This window comes from Eucalyptus grandis, chromosome 11 (genome assembly GCF_016545825.1).
Source record: "Eucalyptus grandis isolate ANBG69807.140 chromosome 11, ASM1654582v1, whole genome shotgun sequence".
In the NCBI taxonomy this organism is placed as follows: Eukaryota; Viridiplantae; Streptophyta; class Magnoliopsida; order Myrtales; family Myrtaceae; genus Eucalyptus; species Eucalyptus grandis.
The window spans coordinates 23,501,876-23,519,406 of NC_052622.1; the positions used below are offsets into that span (position 1 = coordinate 23,501,876).

The window sequence follows — 17,531 nt, forward strand, 5'->3', positions numbered from 1 at the left end:
TTTCTTCTAAACAAGTAAAAGGGCGAGATTGGGTGATCAGAGCAATTATCCCTAAAATTTAAAGAAAATGACATAGATAATTATTGAATTTTCATTCAATGTACAATGTACTGTGGTCTCTAGGCTTTTGATGCATATTTGATTTAGTTCATAAATTACATGAAAATATTTAATATTGTCTCTAATTTTAAATTAATAGAAAAACAATGGTGAATATTTTTCATATAGTCTGGGGATCCTATCGAACATGTAAAAAAATTTAAGATTTATATTGCTTATTGAGTTAAAGTTCAATAATTACATTAAATGGATTAAAAGTTTATGAACGACATCACACCGTATGATTCACACGTTAGGACCATTTGGGTCATTATCCGAAGAATTTACCATGAGGGTCTTGCGCTTTGTTGCGGAACGTTCAACCGGAACTCCTAATCCACATCTACAAGTACGAACCTATCATAGGAGCACCCCATTGACGCGTTGCAAATTCAGAAGCCTCTACTCTTTGCATGAGGTAAAAAATGCTCATAATACAAATCCGATCAGAGGTTCACTTGCGGCATGATCCAACTGCTTTCGAGAATGGTAGTTCGATCGAGCGGTAGACCTGATAGGACAAAACTCTTTAGGAAAAAGAGGGCGCGGGAATTTAGTCAAAAAATTGGGCGCACGCTGTCCCTCGTTTTCCTCGCTGTCCACAGCAAAAAGCGCAGGAGCCCAACTCCCGCGCAAAAATTCAAACGGATCAGGCGCCGAAAAAGCCTTATCGCCTATAAAATCCCCAATTCCACCACCTTTCTACGCACGAACATCCTACCTACCACCCCCCCGGCGATGGGCACGAGCTGTTTGTGCCCCCTGCTCAACTTTGCGATGGTCGATCGCGGCGTGTTCAGGTCCGGCTTCCCCCATGGCGCCAACTTTGGCTTCGGTCGGTCATGTGAGTGTGGCGCCGCCGGAGGTGGCCTTTTTTTTTTCTTTGCGCGGTTTGCTCATTGAGGAATTGGCGTTTCCGGGTGGGTCTTGAATGTGGCCGGATCGTGGTTGTGGTTTGTGGGATTGTTGCAGATATTTGTGACCCGAGCCTTATCCGGAGGTGAATAGCGAGTTCCTGGAGGCCAAATGGGATTCGGCTTTTCCACTTTGGGATCGATGGATGCAAGGTAATGCTTTGGCACTTTGGCGAGTGGTGATGGAATTGTCGGAATCGGAATTTAATAGTTCGATGTGAATTGGCAATTGGGGGTAGAGGTTATAACCGTTGGAATCTGTAGCTGTTGATGATAAATGGCTTCTTTTGTGTCACTGCGTAAAGGATCCTTAAGCAAATCTAGCAAAGCGATATTGCAATTATGGAGATACCATTTTCCCCTTTTCGAATGACTATGAAGTTTGGTTACTTGATGTTATGCTAAGATATGCTTTCAATTTTGTTTTTTTTTTTTTTTGTTTTTTGTTTTTTTATTTTATTATAAATGCTGTGGCCCATGGGTTCTTTTGTGTCAATGAATTAGCTGCAGAGTCTTCTAAATGTGACTTCACATTATAAGTGGTTAGCTTGCGGGTTGGACATTTACTCAAGTAATTGGTTCTTGCCGTGTGACTGCAGATGTAAGGAACCACCCTGTCTTAATCCACTGCAAACGTGGGAGGGTGCCCCTAGTTCCCTGTTTACCCATTATTCTCTTGAACATTGAGGTATAAGCCAATGTTGACCAACAATCTGCTCCTTGATGGCATGCGGCGCCGAACCGGTTGTCTTGTGGGATGCTTAAGAAAGTTACGGAAGCGGCGCTTGTCCTCTATCTTTGATGAGTACCACAGGTTTGCCGGCATCGAAAGCTAGGGTATCGTACTGGAGATTTATAGAGTTGTTCAATATTTCGAGCCATGTGGCACTTGCCAATCTCGATTTCTTGTCGTGGAAAAGACCACAAATCGGCCAATTTTCATGTCGTCGCTAGCAACCAAACAACGTGGTATCAAAAATGGGGGTATCATAGGTGTTGTCCTTTGAGAGCAGGACAGGATGCAAAGTGGATGTCCGTTTGCCTAGATGAGTGCGTGAACTTTGCCTTGGAGGGTCGAAGTGATAATCCCTGTTGTTTTCCTCCTTCGCTATCCAATCATAGAGTCGTGTCCGCATGCGCATCGTCCAAAGCTCTACTCATAGGGGTAGTGGGGTAGGGGCGGTTCCGGCCAATGCGTCACTTCCACATGCTAGAGATACGGCATTGGTGGAATAATAGATGTCCTCCATCATCCTCACCACGGCACGCACGACTCATCTCCCTCTCTCCTTCTCTCTCTCTCTCCCTCTCTCTCTCGTCCCGGCGAGAATAAGGCATAGGAGAAGGCGAAGGAGCAGAAAAGGGAAGACAAAGATGGAGGAGGAGGAAAAAAGGTTACTGGGTGTGCTTCAATTCTTAAACAAATCTAACAATGCTAAGATATGTTTCAATTTTTTTTTTTTAAATGCTGTGGCTCATGGGTTTTTGTCAATGAGTTAGCCGCATTCTTCTTAATGCTCTTGCTTGCATGTTGCCTGGAGCGAGGATGGTGTCTAAGCTTCACTTAGATGGGACAGTTCCCGGGCAATTTACGTCATCCCACATATCTCTTTGCAAAAAGAAAAAGGGTAGGCAGCAGAGATGACGACAAATCACTTCATCTGTTAATCATCCTGCCTGCAGTGAAGCTGCCAAAAAAATAGATGGCCCATCCATACCATTCAAATATGGCGGCTGGGCTCGGCTTTTTATGTATCAAGAAGAAGAATAATGGCCTTAACCATTATTTTTTTTTTTGAACAGGGCCTTAACCATTATTGAACAGGTGTGCTTTCATAGGAAACCGGTACCGCTCGCTTTCTTGCACCCAGGACACTTTTGAGTGCGTCTGATGTCTGCGGTGCCATGCTTTAGCAGATCTTACTGTCCATAGAAACCTAATAAATCTTCTCGCAAGACAATGATAATCCTGCTCTTGCTTGCCTAGTATTTTCCTGAGCAAATGTCCCGTGACTGGTGATTTGTTGCTATCCGTAATTTGCACTCACTTGGGGCGCGAAGTATCTCATTTAGTGGCAGATACACATGACTTTCCTGTGATTTATTTATGGATGACCTTGCTCTTTATAAGTCCTTCGCAAACCGGCTGGAACTACAGATATTATGAGTCTGAAAAGAGTGTCCGAGTTATTGAAGTCAGGCCAAATGTTAATTATTGGGGAACATTGTGTGGATATCTGAGAGTAGTAGAGGTGTTCCCTGCGATCTCCGTTCCACGCTGCAAGGACGAATCCGAATATTCCGCTTCTCTTATCTCGTTCCTTTTTCGATCTAGTCAAGTGCCGCGTCCACACGCATCAGGAAAAGGCTCACTCATATGCTACCCTTTACACGTATTCTGGATGGCGATTGTTGAACCGCCTAATGCTCAATTATTCATCAGTGCCGGTGGAATAAATTTTTGCTCCACCTTTCCTCTTCACGCCTCATATCGCTCACCCCAACTTTTCTCTCTCTTTCCTGGCTAGAGGAAGGAGAAGGAGGAGGAGAAGAAGAGGAGGTGAGCTCAATTGGCACTGACACTCCTTTTTCCCCTTTTTCCCCGGCGATTCTCTCAAAGCGAACCTGTTCCTTCTGGATCATCATCATCTTCTTTGTCGCAGTTCGTCTCGAGCTGTAAGGAGGCGAGGTTTTGGAAGAGCACTTCGATCACCGAGATACTGGACCTGATTGCCGGTGAAGTCGCTGCTACGGTGTAGGTGCGTGTCCAAACGGTATGGATCTGCATCCCCCGGGTGACGTGGAGCCGCACCTCTGCCTCTTCTGCAGGGATCCCCCGAGCCTCTACCATAAGGATCTGCATTCCCCGGGTGACGTGGTGAATATAGAGTACCCTCGGCCTCTTGGGGGGGAACGGATCAAGGTGCTTGGGTCTTGCCGTGACTTACTTTGCATTTCTAAAGCGAACGACCGCGACGTCGCTATATGGAATCCGTTCACTGGGGATCATGAGCTCTTGCCTCCTGAAGATACTCAGATACACGGTGGATTGGTTCGCTCTGTTTGCGTTAATGGATTTGGGTATGACGATGAGAATGGTAATTGCGTGCTGGTGAGGCTGATTCAGACCCTTGAAGAGCGGATCGAATCTCGACTTAGCATCTATAGATCGGGAGCTAATGCGTGGAGGCGGCTCCAGGAGATCGAGATCCCGTACTATCTGGATTTAATGGACAAAAGGGGGGTTTTTGTGCATGGCCACGCGCGTGTGCACTGGATAATGAGACGTGAGTGGGCGCTGAATTCGGCAAAAGTGTTGGTGGCTTTTGATTTTCATGCTAACAATTTTGTGGAGGTGGACCAGCTTAATTTAATAGATAATAAGCGTGACATGGATTTGACCGTCCTGGGAGGGTGTCTCTGCCTTATCATTTATGATGCGCCAAAGGGTGTTGATGTGTGGATTAAGAGAGAATATGGATTGAACGGACCATGGATTCAGTTGTTCTCTATAGCTGAGTACCCGAGGGATATGGGGCTTCTCCGGCCATTGGCTTTTTCCCAGGTTGGTGATCGAGTTTTGGTGGTCGTGGGCGGTGAGAATCCCACTCTTGTGTGGTGTGATTTACGGATCGATGCAGTCGACGAGTTTGATGTAGGGGACATGCCAGGTTTCTTTGACGCAGAAATTTGTTTGCGAGCCCATGTTCCGGCCGATGGATGATGGACGACCCGCTGACCCGCCGAGATGAGGAGGCAAACACTTTGTGAAAAGTAGCTAGCTCTTTCCTGTTGGACTAATTGTTTGTAGACGGACCTTTAATAACCTGGTTAGTGTTGCATTGTATTTAGTTAGAAGAAGGTTCGAGAGCTGTCTGCCACGCAGTAGGTTGCAGTTGGTTTTTCAAGTAAGTAGTGTTCGTGGGGTTAACGAAACTGTAAGTGAGATGGGTGTCTGAATAATAAACAGAGGTTACAGGAGCTTGCTCGTGTTTTGGATATCCGACTATATTTTGCTTTAAATCTTTCTAAAGAGCACTGAGGATCAATTATAATGTATTAGCTAAACTTGGTTTTTTCCTGTATTATTACTCTTTGTGAGAGAACTTGTATAACATGACGAAGCTGAACACTGCAAGACCTGACGCCGTAAGATGATGATGAACAAACCGCCGAGATGAGGTGGTAAGTACTTCGTGAAAAGTAGCTAATTCTTTTTAGTTGGGTCGTAGAGTGTCAAAAACCAAATCGAAAACCGAACCAAAAAAACTGAATTTGATTTGGTTTTCATTCGATTCGGTTTTCATTAAAAATCAATTTTTTTTATCGGTTTGATTTTTGTTGGTAAACCGAACAAAATCAAAGCGACAAACCGATAAAATCCTCTCCAATCTCCATGGGGCATGAACCACTAGCCAAATCCTATTTTTAATTCTCTCCCATCTCCTCTCGTCTTGGTCGGCTTGGAGGTGCAAGGCGATGGAGACGGCGACGGTGACAGGGATGGCAACTGACTGAGGGACGGAGCCCGTTTCTTCTGCAACAAAGCTTGTCTCTCCTTTGTCCTTCTTCCTTCTCCGCAACCCCAAACCCAAGTTCTCGATTGTTGTTGCTGCTCGCCCAATCCAATCTCCTCTCTCCACGTCCAGTCTTGAGCCGTCGTGATCCCTCGTCAGCTTCTCCCAGCAGCGGACGAAGCCGACTCAGAATCAGCCCCTCTCATGCTGAGAAGAAATTGTAGCTTTATCTGCAGAATCGTTTGCATGGTCGGGTTCTTGGGTATTCAAGATTTCCGCCTTCCAACTTCTTGATTTCTGATGTTTTCTTCTCTTGGGTGTTCTGGGTCGATTGCGTGCTTATCTGCAGTGTACCGAGTTTAACGAAACGCTCCTTTCCTTTTTCTGTCCTATCTAATCTGTCCTATCTAACTGGTTAATAGGCACGAAATCCCGACATCGATAGCTAAATGCTGCCCCTTCTTTTTAGGAGCGCTGGAAGTGAGTTCCAATCTGCCGTATAACCTTTTAGTTAATTAGCCAGTATCACTGCAGTGGTTTTCCTTAATAACCTTTTAGTGCAAAGGGTTAGAGCTTCACTTTCAACTCAAGCACTAGGGTATGAACCTCCTATTAAAGAGTTACTCAAGTAAAGTCGTGGTTAAAGCTTCCTCTTACGTGCGCTTCTCGACGTTTCGATTTTAAAATGTGATGAATTGAGTTGAGTAGACTTGTCTGATGCCAGCATTGGCTAGAATACGGCAACTTTCACAAGTGGTGTGGGTTTTTATGGGTAATAAATAAATCGGGACTTAACTTTACCACGTTTTCTCATTTACAATCAGTTGGTGTGAAGGGGTTTGTAAATTTGGTTTTTTCCTTATATTGCCATAATTTTCCTTGTGCAACATTCTGCAAGATACGACGTCTCTTTGGTTATCATTTTCACTTGGGATTTTGGTTGTTCTTGTTGTTGGAACCTTATAATGGTTGTGCTTGTTAATTAGGTATTTGGGTCCAACCTCTATTGGGAGATTTTGCATAGTTGTGAGTAATTTAGAAGCTATCATGTCATCTTATATCACTGACCATGCTCAATTTTCAAGAAACACTATTTGCTCCTTCTAATGCTGGCTTGTTCGATTGAATTTCTTCCCCCTTTTAAAATTCATGTTTTGTGATACCTTTAATGCAGGTTGACCACGTTAACTCTAGCAGACGAGATTTACTTGCAGAATTTGAGGATGCCCTATTGAGACAGCGGATAAATTGCATGTCAGGTTCTAAACTGGCAGAATCAAAGGAAAAGCGTCTTCAAAGCCAAGACCAGCATCGCATAAGGGAACTTGAAGGTTACTATGTCTCAAATTTGTCATGCATCCTCACATGATTCACTTTATGTTCGGGTTGGCGGCACAGGTAATGCTCAGTCAACGGTGATCCCGGGTAGTCATCTAGTCGGGAGCACCTCCTCGCAAGGTAATCTTGATGAGAATTTTGTTCTGGCTTGTGTGTTTTGGATTGTTGTATTAAACATTGGTAGTGAGAGAAAGAGAATGAGTCTAGTCACCAATGACATAATTTTGATATTTTTGGTTGATTAGTAGACTTTAATGAAATCCTTTTAAAATTGTTTTGTCATCTTGCCACATATTTTGAATGTTGGTCTTGCTGATATGATGAATTTGTTGAAATATTGTTACAACGCCCATTTGTATATCTCTCTATCAAGGCAGTGACATCATTTGCAAAGCCAAATATATAATGAGTGAATTTAGTGATACAAATAGAAAGAGGCTGAAATCTGCAGCATTGGATCACTTTTTTTTTTTTTTTTTGGTCAAAAGATAGCATTCTATTTCTTAATTATAGAGGAGACTTACAAGATGCAGATGTGGAAATATCTGCACATAAAAAGTTCCATAGTGGAATAGGTGGGGAAAACAGCCAATTACGTGGAAGAGACCGATTGCGGTGTTTCCTTGCTATCCAGTCCGCAGCTTCATTCGTTTGGCGGGGGCAATAGTTCACCGAAATATCTTTATGTCTGCTGAGCCCATTTCGGCACCTCTGCACAATCTCCTTTAGATTCCAATCTGGTTGAGCCCGGCCCATGATCATGTCCACGACGGATGAACTGTCACTTTCAATAATCCACTTTCCTGTTCCTATTCCGAAGACTTGCACGTGAGACGACTGGAGTTCGTGCGTATAGGAGATCCCAAGTAGGATTGCTTGGGCTTCCGCTTCACTTGCTGAGGAAACCCTAATCGTTGCAGCGAAACCCTCGAGCAGTCTTCCTTCCCGATCGCGAACAATACTCGCTGCAGATCCGAGAAATTCGTCGGAGCACCATGCCGCGTCGACATTTATTTTCAGCCCATCCCCTTCCGGAGGCCTCCATCGGTCAGGTTTTGCTAGAGCATTGGATCACTTTAAAAGGATAGAAAATAGCTAAAACAAAGCCGAATATTTATATTGTAGGGCTATTATTGGTTGTTCTAATGCTTAAAGGACTAGTGAGATGCATAATCATTTAGGTATATGTAAAAATTATTCATATGTGAATGTGGATAAAAGGCAAAAAAGTGTCTCGAATGAACTTGTTGGGTTGATAGTTTTATTTCAGCTGATTCTTGGAAATTTGATTAAGATGCTAGTTAAAAAGATCTAGTAGCGATGCTTATTATTGGTAAATTATCATTCAAGTTTGTAGAACTTGAGGCGTTTCGGAAATTCATAAGTAGAATCCAACCAAAGTTTTTAATCCCCTTAAGAAACACATTAAGGGAGGACTATTATAAGTTATATTTAGAGGAAAGAAGTAAATTGAAAAAATATTTTTCCAATACTTCTCTAAGGATTTGTTTTATGACTCACATGTGAATTTCATGTCAAAATCTAAGTTACATATGTCTTGCTGCTCACTTTGTAGAGGCTAATTGAAAGTTGCAAAAGAAAATTTTGAATTTTTGTCTAATCTCAAGATATTCGACTGAGATTATAGGGAAAATGGTTGACAAATACTTGAAGAAAAGACTTAACTTTGGGTATCTTATATAGAATTGTGACTTGCAATTTTTGGTGTAAAATGAGCCTAAACTGAGTTCGTAAGAGTCGTTTGCATGTAGTGGGTGAAGTGGTTGCTTGGCGGCAAGGCAATAAAATGCAAGCTCTCGTTGATTCCTCTCCTCACTTGAAAAGCTTTTCGGTATGTGCTGTTGTGCTTGAAAAGCTTCCTATGTCTTATGTCTTGGGTATCTTATGCATGATGTCTTGCTTAGTGCCTCTTCAGGCGGCTCATCCTACAAAGAAATTATTAAGTAAGTCATAAACTTATTATATTTGTATTAAATCAGTCTTAACCCTTCAATTTAACCAATTAAGTCTTAAATCTTTTGACAATTTGTCAATATAATTTCTTCAATCAATTTTGATTGAAAATCATTGACGTGATATGACGGTACTAATGTATACGATTTTTTGAACTTTTGCTTCTTTTTTCTTTATTTACTTTTCCTATTTCTTTCTGTTGGTGGCCTTGCCCAACAAAGAGAAAAGGGAAATAAAAGAAAAGAAATCAGATTTTCAAAAAAACTTACGTTAACATTGACCGTGTCACGTTAGATGGTTAACACCTACACAAGCAATTTTCAGCCTTGGTTAGTTGGAATATTTTGGTAAATTGTTTATGAGTTTATGATTTAATTGATTAAATTGAAAGATTTATAATTGAATTGACATAATTATAATAGACAATTTTCCCCTTGTCCCACATGAGAATTCGCCAGATCGGGGTGAGGACCTAGGCATGGGCCCAACACCCCGAGCGCGTCCCCATTTCCACCGGGCCCATTGCCACAAGGCCGGTGTGTGCCCGGTTCGGTGGTCAAGCCTGGACCACGGGTTGTTAACAACTTCGTGTAGCCTTCTTTTCTTTCATCGTACGCGAAAGAAGAAACGTACTAAAGAAAGATGCATCCAAAATTGCCGTCTTCCTTTCGAAATATCAAACGGTGGGCAGGCCACGACACGAAGGGAATATGAGCCTAAACAGCGATGACAAGTTCCGTTTGGCTTTTCGTTCGTCCCTCGTTCGAACCAATCGCCGACTCGCGGAGCTGCACGCGCTGACAGAGAGAGATGGCATAGGCTCTCTCCTCGTCGGCGTTCGCCGCGCCGGCATCGGCGGCGAGGGCGCGGGCCCGCCGGAATCCTCTCGCCGCCGCTCGGCGCGCGGGCTCCTTCGAATTTCGGTCCTCTCCCGTCGCGCGCGCTGGTTCCGAGGTAATCCGCTCTTATTTCCGTTGATCGCCCTTCGGGAGGAGGATCAGCTTCGTGCGGCCTTTGTCTTGTCCTGCTGCTGCGATTGTTTTTGCTCCTTCTGAATGTCCTTCTCTGGCTCTTGGTCTTTGACTATGCGCCTGGAATGTGGAATGGCTATGAGGGAATTCCTGCTTTTTTCTTGTTTGGGTTCTGATCTTTAGGCATTGAAGATGGTTTCTTGACAGCTTGAACGCTTGTGGGGGTAATCAAGCATTTTGACACCTTCGTGTGTGAAATTGCCCATGTGATCTCCCGCCCGAATTAGCGAAGGGTTTTGCCAATTTGTGGCCGTGTAATTCTGTGCGGTTTATACAATCGAATTTGTTATCACAATAGCAGTGTGTTGCGAAAACTTTATACCGGTGAATCTGACCATGCAAGATAATAGAGAGTGGTCTTTTCTCTTAGATTTTGATTTCCAATTTTTTCAGAGCATGTGGATTGGACGATCCAGTAGACTATGTTTATAGTGCTGAGGATCTAATTTAAGCTGAAGAAGTGCTAAATAATCTCTAAGTAGCTCCCCTGTACTGAGGCATCGAATACCACAGAGTAATAATACTAGGCATTGTATTCTACATATCATGTATGGCGTCCAGTAACAGAGGAAATAACCATGTTTGTCAATTCGCATGGTGGATGGCTAGGCCAAGCATACCGAAAAAGAAATCTTCATCGTGGCAAGGAAAAGCATGCATTAACACATGACAGTGTTGCATTGCCAAATGCTAAAGCATACAGACATATATCATCACGATCGTTATCGTGGAAGCCAAACCGATTATGTATAAAGTGGCCTAGCATTTTGTTGGTACACTACGAGGTTTCTCCACTGAATGCCTGGTGGAGCTCGTAGCAAAAAATCAATCATCATGTTGTGCCAAATGCATCTACACTATCACCTGTATTTACAGTTATTAGGGTTAGTTTTAGATAGATGATTGATTCTTTTTCTTCATCTGAGAGATTTCTTATATATTTTTCTCATGATTCCCTAGAAAATGCTGTACTGTAAGATCAGCGTTTTTGCAAGACAATGAGGAAAAAGTAGTTGTTGAGGAGTCATTTGAATCAAAGAGCATCTTTGAGAAGGAGAGGAGTAGAAGCAGTGATGGAGCATCTGAGGGTTCTTCCACCAGTGACCTAGAAAGATGGATTATTAAGCTCGAGCAATCTGTTAACATCTTTCTCACAGTAAGGCCCCCATTTTCCTCTGTAGATGAGTGAGCAAATTAATATGATGCACTATCGATCAGAAATAGTTAGCTTTGGTGGTAAACAAAAAGGTTTCCATTGTTAGAAGGAGAAGATATAAATGGAATTTTCAGTCTTGTAGTTATATCAATTGGCATCATGCCTTAATTAGTACTTTAGGGATTGAAGGCATTGTGATTTTTCATTTCGCAGTTGCACAGATGTTATACTAATATCTGTAGCTTATAATCTTTTCCAGGACTCGGTGATTAAGATTCTGGATACTCTGTACAGTGAACGGCACTATGCAAGGTTCTTTGTACTGGAAACCATTGCAAGAGTTCCTTATTTTGGTGAGTTGTCAAGCTTATATAAAGAAGATCATGGCTTTTCATTCCATCATATGCTGTATGCTCGTGAGGGTTCAAGTCCCTCTATCCCCAAAAAAGTAATTACTAGTTGATCGTTAACAGAGCCAAACCCATTTTTTTTATCACAAAAATGTTGCGGAGATGGGATTTGAACCTGTGACCTCAAGGTTATGAGCCTTGCGAGCTACCAAGCTGCTCTACCCCGTGATGAAGTATATTTCCAAAAAGTCAAAAACTAAATGATAAATTTTTTGTGAAATTTTCTATGATGTTAATGGGTAAAAAGATCGGAGTTGGTTGAATGTATTTATGGAAACAATATTATCTCTGGTGCCATGTTGCATAGTGGTTGAGGCAAGCACAAAGTTATCAGAATAGGGACTGGAGTAATCATGCATTTCATGTTAAAGGAAATAAACTCATATGGCAATTTCAAATGACAATGTTAAGAAGTGCGAAGTTTTCTTGTGTATGTTCCATGGGAATAATGATTAATGTCATTTTTTTATTATTTTTGCAGCCTTTATGTCAATTCTACATATGTATGAGAGTTTTGGTTGTTGGAGGAGGGCTGACTATTTGAAAGTCCATTTTGCTGAAAGCTGGAATGAGATGCACCATTTGCTTATCATGGAAGTAATGTCTTTCTTTATGCTTTTTGAATGCATATATCTAGATATCCACTTTCTAATAAGAGCTCTACAAAGTGAACATTTTTTTTTTATTTGTAAGTTGGTTCCATTTGTTGATAAGGTAGATGATTCTATTACAGGAATTAGGGGGGAATGCTTGGTGATTTGACCGCTTTCTTGCCCAAGACATTGCCATCTTTTACTACTTGATGACAGTCTTCATGTATGCTTTAAGCCCAAGAATGGCATGTAAGTTTGCAAATGTCTTCTATAGAACTGTCATGCCTTAGTTTCTGCAGATTAATGATTCCTCAAAGCTGTTGGTCGCTGGATCATTACTTATTTAGGTTAAGCTTTGTCATCATATTCATGGAGCTCACAAGTAACTGCTTCTTTAAGCATATCTTTTGTCCAGACTAAGTCTTCTCCTGGAACTGGCAGATTTTAATTGGGAGGAGGGGGGAGTTGGGGGTTGTTTATGTTGCACATTATCATTTTTCAACAGGTTATAATAATTATGTATTTGGAATTTCTATTCTCCAGATCACTTTTCAGAATGTGTAGAGAGCCATGCGTTTTCAACTTATGACAAATTTCTCAAGGCCCAGGGAGGTGAGATCAGAAGCTCTTGCAATTTGTTCTTTTATTCAATTCTGATGCAGTTATACATGGATGCACGCAAGGTGGACTTACCTATCTTATAGAAGTCATGTGACTGAGGGTTCCTCATTTGAATTCAAAAAAGGAAGAAAGGAAGAGGGGCGTTTTTATGTGGTTGTTTGAGACTGCATGTGATGGGTTAGCAATAAGAGTGTTGCATGATAAAATTTGAATTGCCGAAAATTCGTTCCGATGGCATGACAGGGAACTGCATTATCTCATCTTGCCTGACATCAGCTTGGAGGTTTCCGGCAATCTTTAGATCATTTTATGTCAGTCTCGTGGGTGACACCAATCATGTTTTTGCATGAAAAGCCATCCTTAAGAGTAAATTTTAGCCAATATATGCATGATAGATCTGGTTTTGCCTACAGTATTTTGACTGGCAGTTCCATCGCAGAGGAATTGAAAAAGTTGCCTGCACCTGAGGTCGCCGTTAAATACTACACTGGGGATGACTTGTACCTCTTTGGTAAGTTCGTTTCACATTTGTTGTTTTTTTCCTGTATGGCCAATTTTCTTTGTTTCGTAGTTTGTCATGTTAACTATTAACATCTTTCATCAATTTGTTCAGATGAATTTCAAACTTCCAGACCACCTGAGTCTCGAAGGCCAAAAATAGGTAAGTGATAGCTGGCTGCATGTCTGAGTCTGAGATTTTGCCTATGTAGCTCCTATGAGGAACATATTTGCTCATAATAAGTCGATACCAAGTGTCACATTATATGTAGTTATAAGAAGGTTAAAGAGCTTGTCTGGTGCACTGTAGGCCGTAGCTTGTTTTTCATGTGAATAGTGTTCACGGGGTTAGCAATACTGTCTATGATGGTGTGTCTGTTATAACTAGTAATAGTCAGAGGCTACAGGAGCTTGCTTGTGTTTTGGTTGTCTAACTATTTTTTGCTTTAAATCTTTCTAAAGAGCATTGAGGATCAATTATGATGTATCAGCTAAACTTGGTTTTTTCCTGTATTATTACTCTTTCTCAGAGAACTTGTACGATGTGTTCCTTAACATAAGAGACGACGAAGCTGAACACTGTAAGACGATGAAGGCATGTCAGATGTATGGGACGCTTCGGTCACCTCATTCAAACCCAGAGTATGCTTTTGAAGATGACTTGGGTTGCATACTTCCTGAGGCAGATTGTGAGGGTATTGTTGATTGTATAAAGAAGTCTGTCACTTCTTCACAAAACTAAGGCTAAAAAGGGGAGCAACAATCTACAATTTTAAGGTTTTGTATAGTTATTGTATAAAGAGATGATATAGTGAAATCGTTACAGATGTCATAGTTAAGAATAATGAATGTCTTTGCAACTCTTTTCCATTATTTTGCACTGTATCTTTGTGAAATTCTGGGTCTTCATTTTTGTCAAAGATACAGTTAGTGCTCCCGGATTCTTGTAAGCCCGCATGCATTACTCTTCAAACTCTTTCCGTTCTCTGCGAGTAATCCAGTAATCCAATTCTAGGTTGAACTGATTGAAGGGTGAAAAGGTTTCTTGGTGATTTTCAATTGTCTCGCACTCTTTGATGATGCAATCAATCCTTCCCTTCGGATGCACTGTCAAAAGCACTGAGTTTCTGTATCTGATAATTTTGAATGTGAACGACAAGGTAATAGAGAATGTGTTTGAGGAGCAATTGGTAAAGTTTTGAACTTTATATTTGGAATTTCTTTCCCTTCACTTATCTGGGATTTATTTTCATGTTAGCACAAGTTCTTCTGGCGGGAGATGTAGAATTGTATTAGGCTCTAGATTCATTTCACCTCCCACGGTTTTCACGTTTTTGTTCTAAGGTTCGATATACTCTGTTGGATTGAACAGGTCAAGATATGGTGCATAAAACTGGAAGCAAGTCTTCTTGGCATTTACAGGAAAGCAAATATTTGTTCTGTCAAGTACCATCCTGGATCTAGCACTCAATGTTGTATCTGCTTTTCTCACTCTATGAATTGACCAATGGATTCCCCTTTGGAACATGAAATTATGGACAGATCAACTGGCCCAGTGCATGTTTGAGCTAAGCTTGTTTACCTGTCTTGACATTTACCTTAAAACATGCTCGATACGGTATCTTGATCTTTAATGCAACTGAGAAGTCCGACATTTGGAAGCTCCACTGGTTGGACATATGCGTCATCATCGTAGATCATCCGAGATATGGGGGATGGCTCATCTCTTATCGACATATCATCAGTGTTTCTACATAGGCCATTGTCAATCCTGTTGCTTGGCATTTTGTTTGCTTCTTCTAAAAGGAATGAGACAGATGAGGACGCAAGTTCGTCTTTTATTTGTGATGGCTCACACTCGAATCGATCTGCTCGAATCGTGATTTACTAGCGCGACTGAATTTCCCTCCTCAACAGCTGATGCGTGTCGTGGAGTTGGAAGATGAGCTCGGAGCTTTCGCCTCCACAGGCGCTGTACTCTTTTGCCCTGGCAAGCAGCGTCAGCTGGGACTGAGCAGAGGGGCTTTACACTCCTCTCCATGATGATGATTGTTCTTTTGTTGACCCAATGAAATTGAACCAAACCGAATCGAGATCATTCAACTGATAAAATGTGAAATTTTGTGAAATCATAACCAACTATTTAAAAAGCTAATTCATCTCATTCTCTTTCCTTTTCCCCCTTACCTTTTCACGATATAGCAATTTAGTAAAAGAGTGAGATTGAGTGATTAGAGTAGCTATCCCTAAAATTTTAAAAAATGACATAGATAATCGTTGAATTTTTATCTAATGTGTAATGTATTTCTCGAACTTCTAATTTATTCAATGTGGTCGTAAGGTTATTTGATGTAGTAGTTGTTGACACCTAAATTTTGGCGATTTATTTAAGTGTTTATTAATTGCATTGAAAAATTAGGGATTAATTTCTAACTCTTTAACAAAAAAAAAATTCATTAAAATTGTATCACATATAGACATTAGGAGCATTTGCGTCACTAATTTTAAAATTTATCAAAAAATTTACAAAAAAATTAAAAAGAAAATTCGAATTTTTTTAAAAGAAAAAAAAATTTACTAAATTGCATCACGTTTTAGCATTATGAATATTTGCATCACTAATGATAATTTTTTATTATTATTTTATTTTATTTTTCCAAAAAGTTTGCTAATTAAAAAAAAAGAAAAAAAAAGGAGAAGAAAATCGAATAAGGCCGAGTAGAGGGCTTTTCTTTGTCCGTGGGCTCGCCGACCTATCTCTTTTCCTTTTCTCTCTTTTGCACTTGGGCCGGCCCATCTCTTTTTATTTCAGCCCAGCCCATGCGTGAGTCTTCTTCCTCCTCTCACACCAATCACGCTCCTGCAAAAGAAGGAGAAAGGAGAAACGTACAAGAGGTCAGAGGATGCAGAGGACGGCGTGATCCCAGGGTCGGAGATCAAGCGGCCGCGATAGGCTGGCAGTGGCAGAAACCATGCGAGCCTGTTGTTGGCCGAGCTTAAAAGGAAGAGAAGCAGCAACAGCAGAGGGGAGCAGGGGAACAGCCGAATCAGGGGACGATTGGCTGGAGTTGGTGGTCGCGGATCAGGCCGGCAAGGGCAGCAGGCACGGCAGGAGGCCGGGCGCCCGCGGAGAGAAGAAAAGGAGCGGAGGAGGACTCTCAGAAGGGAGCAGGGGCGAAGGACAGAGAGTTGGAGAGAGCTCAAGAGAGTAGAGGGCGAGCCAAAGGGAGAGAGTGAGACTGAAGGAAGCTTCGCCGTCGCCAATCGTCCGCCCGAGAGCCGTCGTCCGCCGCAGCGCTCCTCTTCGAACCAGGTAGGTCATTCCCGAGTAGGTCTGCCCCTTTTTTTTTTTGGTGGGCGTCGGGCTGGAGCTCGTGGTCGACCAGTTCGCACGAGCTTCAGTCTCGATCCTCCCGAAATTCCGTTGTGCTCGTGTTCATTCCTTATACAGCGTATACGTGCTTATTGTAGTGCTTTATGCAAATATTTGTTTGTGTTTGGTATTATGGTTGAGGCTTGTTATTTTTGTTTAAACTCAAGGTAAATGTTGATAAACTTGTTCCTGAGCCGATCCAAAATAGTGTTTGTGTATCGCGTGATGATCTTGGCCTGAACCTGCGATGAAATGCTTTAATAAAAAACCGAAGAGCAGTGTATGTTTCAACGGAAGATCAACTCGTTTTTTGCTCCCATGCCCGCTGAGTCCTGCTTGCTTTGCTCGTATTTGTGGTGTTTTCGTAGTGTTCATGAGAAATATTCATGCGTATTCGAGTCGATGACGTTTCTCTTCGCGCCGAAAAATGGGTTTGTAGTCACCAGAATGGGTGTCCAACAGTGGTCATCGTCGGTCGGAACGAATGACCAGCGCCAAATGGTAGCTTGGCGACCCTCCAAACACCGATGAGGGTTCGCCGTGGTGTTGTTTTTAGTTCGGTGAGGATGGCGCAAATTGAGGAAGAAGCGTCGGGAAGAAGAAGAACGCCAAAGGGGAAATAAAAAAGAACAAGGAAAAAGAAAAACCAGAAAAAAATAGAGAAAAGAAGGCAAAAAATGACTTCAGGAAGGAGGAGTCGCAGAAGGGGAAGGTGCAGGGAAGGGATGAAGTAAAAAAAAAAAAAGAAAAAAAAAGGATAAAGAATAAAAAGGGAAAAAGCAAAACAAAAAAAATAGAAAACTATAAAAAGGTAAAAATGACTTCGGGAAGGAGGAGTCGCAGAAAGAGAAGCTGGGCTTAGGTTAGTTTATTGGGTTTAAGGTTATTTTCGGAGCTGGGCTTATTTAGGACGTGCTGGAAGTTGTTTTAAAGTGATCTTAGGGAAAGTGGGCTTAAGTGTTTTCCTTTGATAAATTTGGGCTTGATCTTGGCCCTTTTCCGAATGG

The 17,531-nt window shown here is 41.8% G+C and overlaps 1 protein-coding gene and 1 pseudogene across 2 annotated transcripts; both read left to right on the top strand.

The window, feature by feature from the left end:
- The first annotated feature begins 822 nt into the window (after positions 1-822).
- Positions 823-5,038, top strand: LOC104445661 (F-box protein CPR1-like). Of its 2 annotated transcripts, none has more exons than XM_039304739.1 (3): positions 823-1,166; positions 1,613-3,573; positions 3,677-5,038. In XM_039304739.1, the coding sequence occupies exon 3, from the start codon at positions 3,790-3,792 to the stop codon at positions 4,735-4,737; it is 948 nt and encodes a 315-aa protein (XP_039160673.1). In that variant the 5' UTR covers positions 823-1,166; positions 1,613-3,573; positions 3,677-3,789; the 3' UTR covers positions 4,738-5,038. The 2 variants fall into 2 exon arrangements, with proteins under 2 accessions (XP_039160673.1, XP_039160672.1); XM_039304738.1 differs by having other exon boundaries at positions 823-943; positions 1,072-1,166; positions 1,613-5,038.
- Positions 5,039-8,675: 3,637 nt separating this feature from the next.
- LOC104445662 lies at positions 8,676-14,169 on the top strand (annotated as a pseudogene).
- Positions 14,170-17,531: the final 3,362 nt, after the last annotated feature.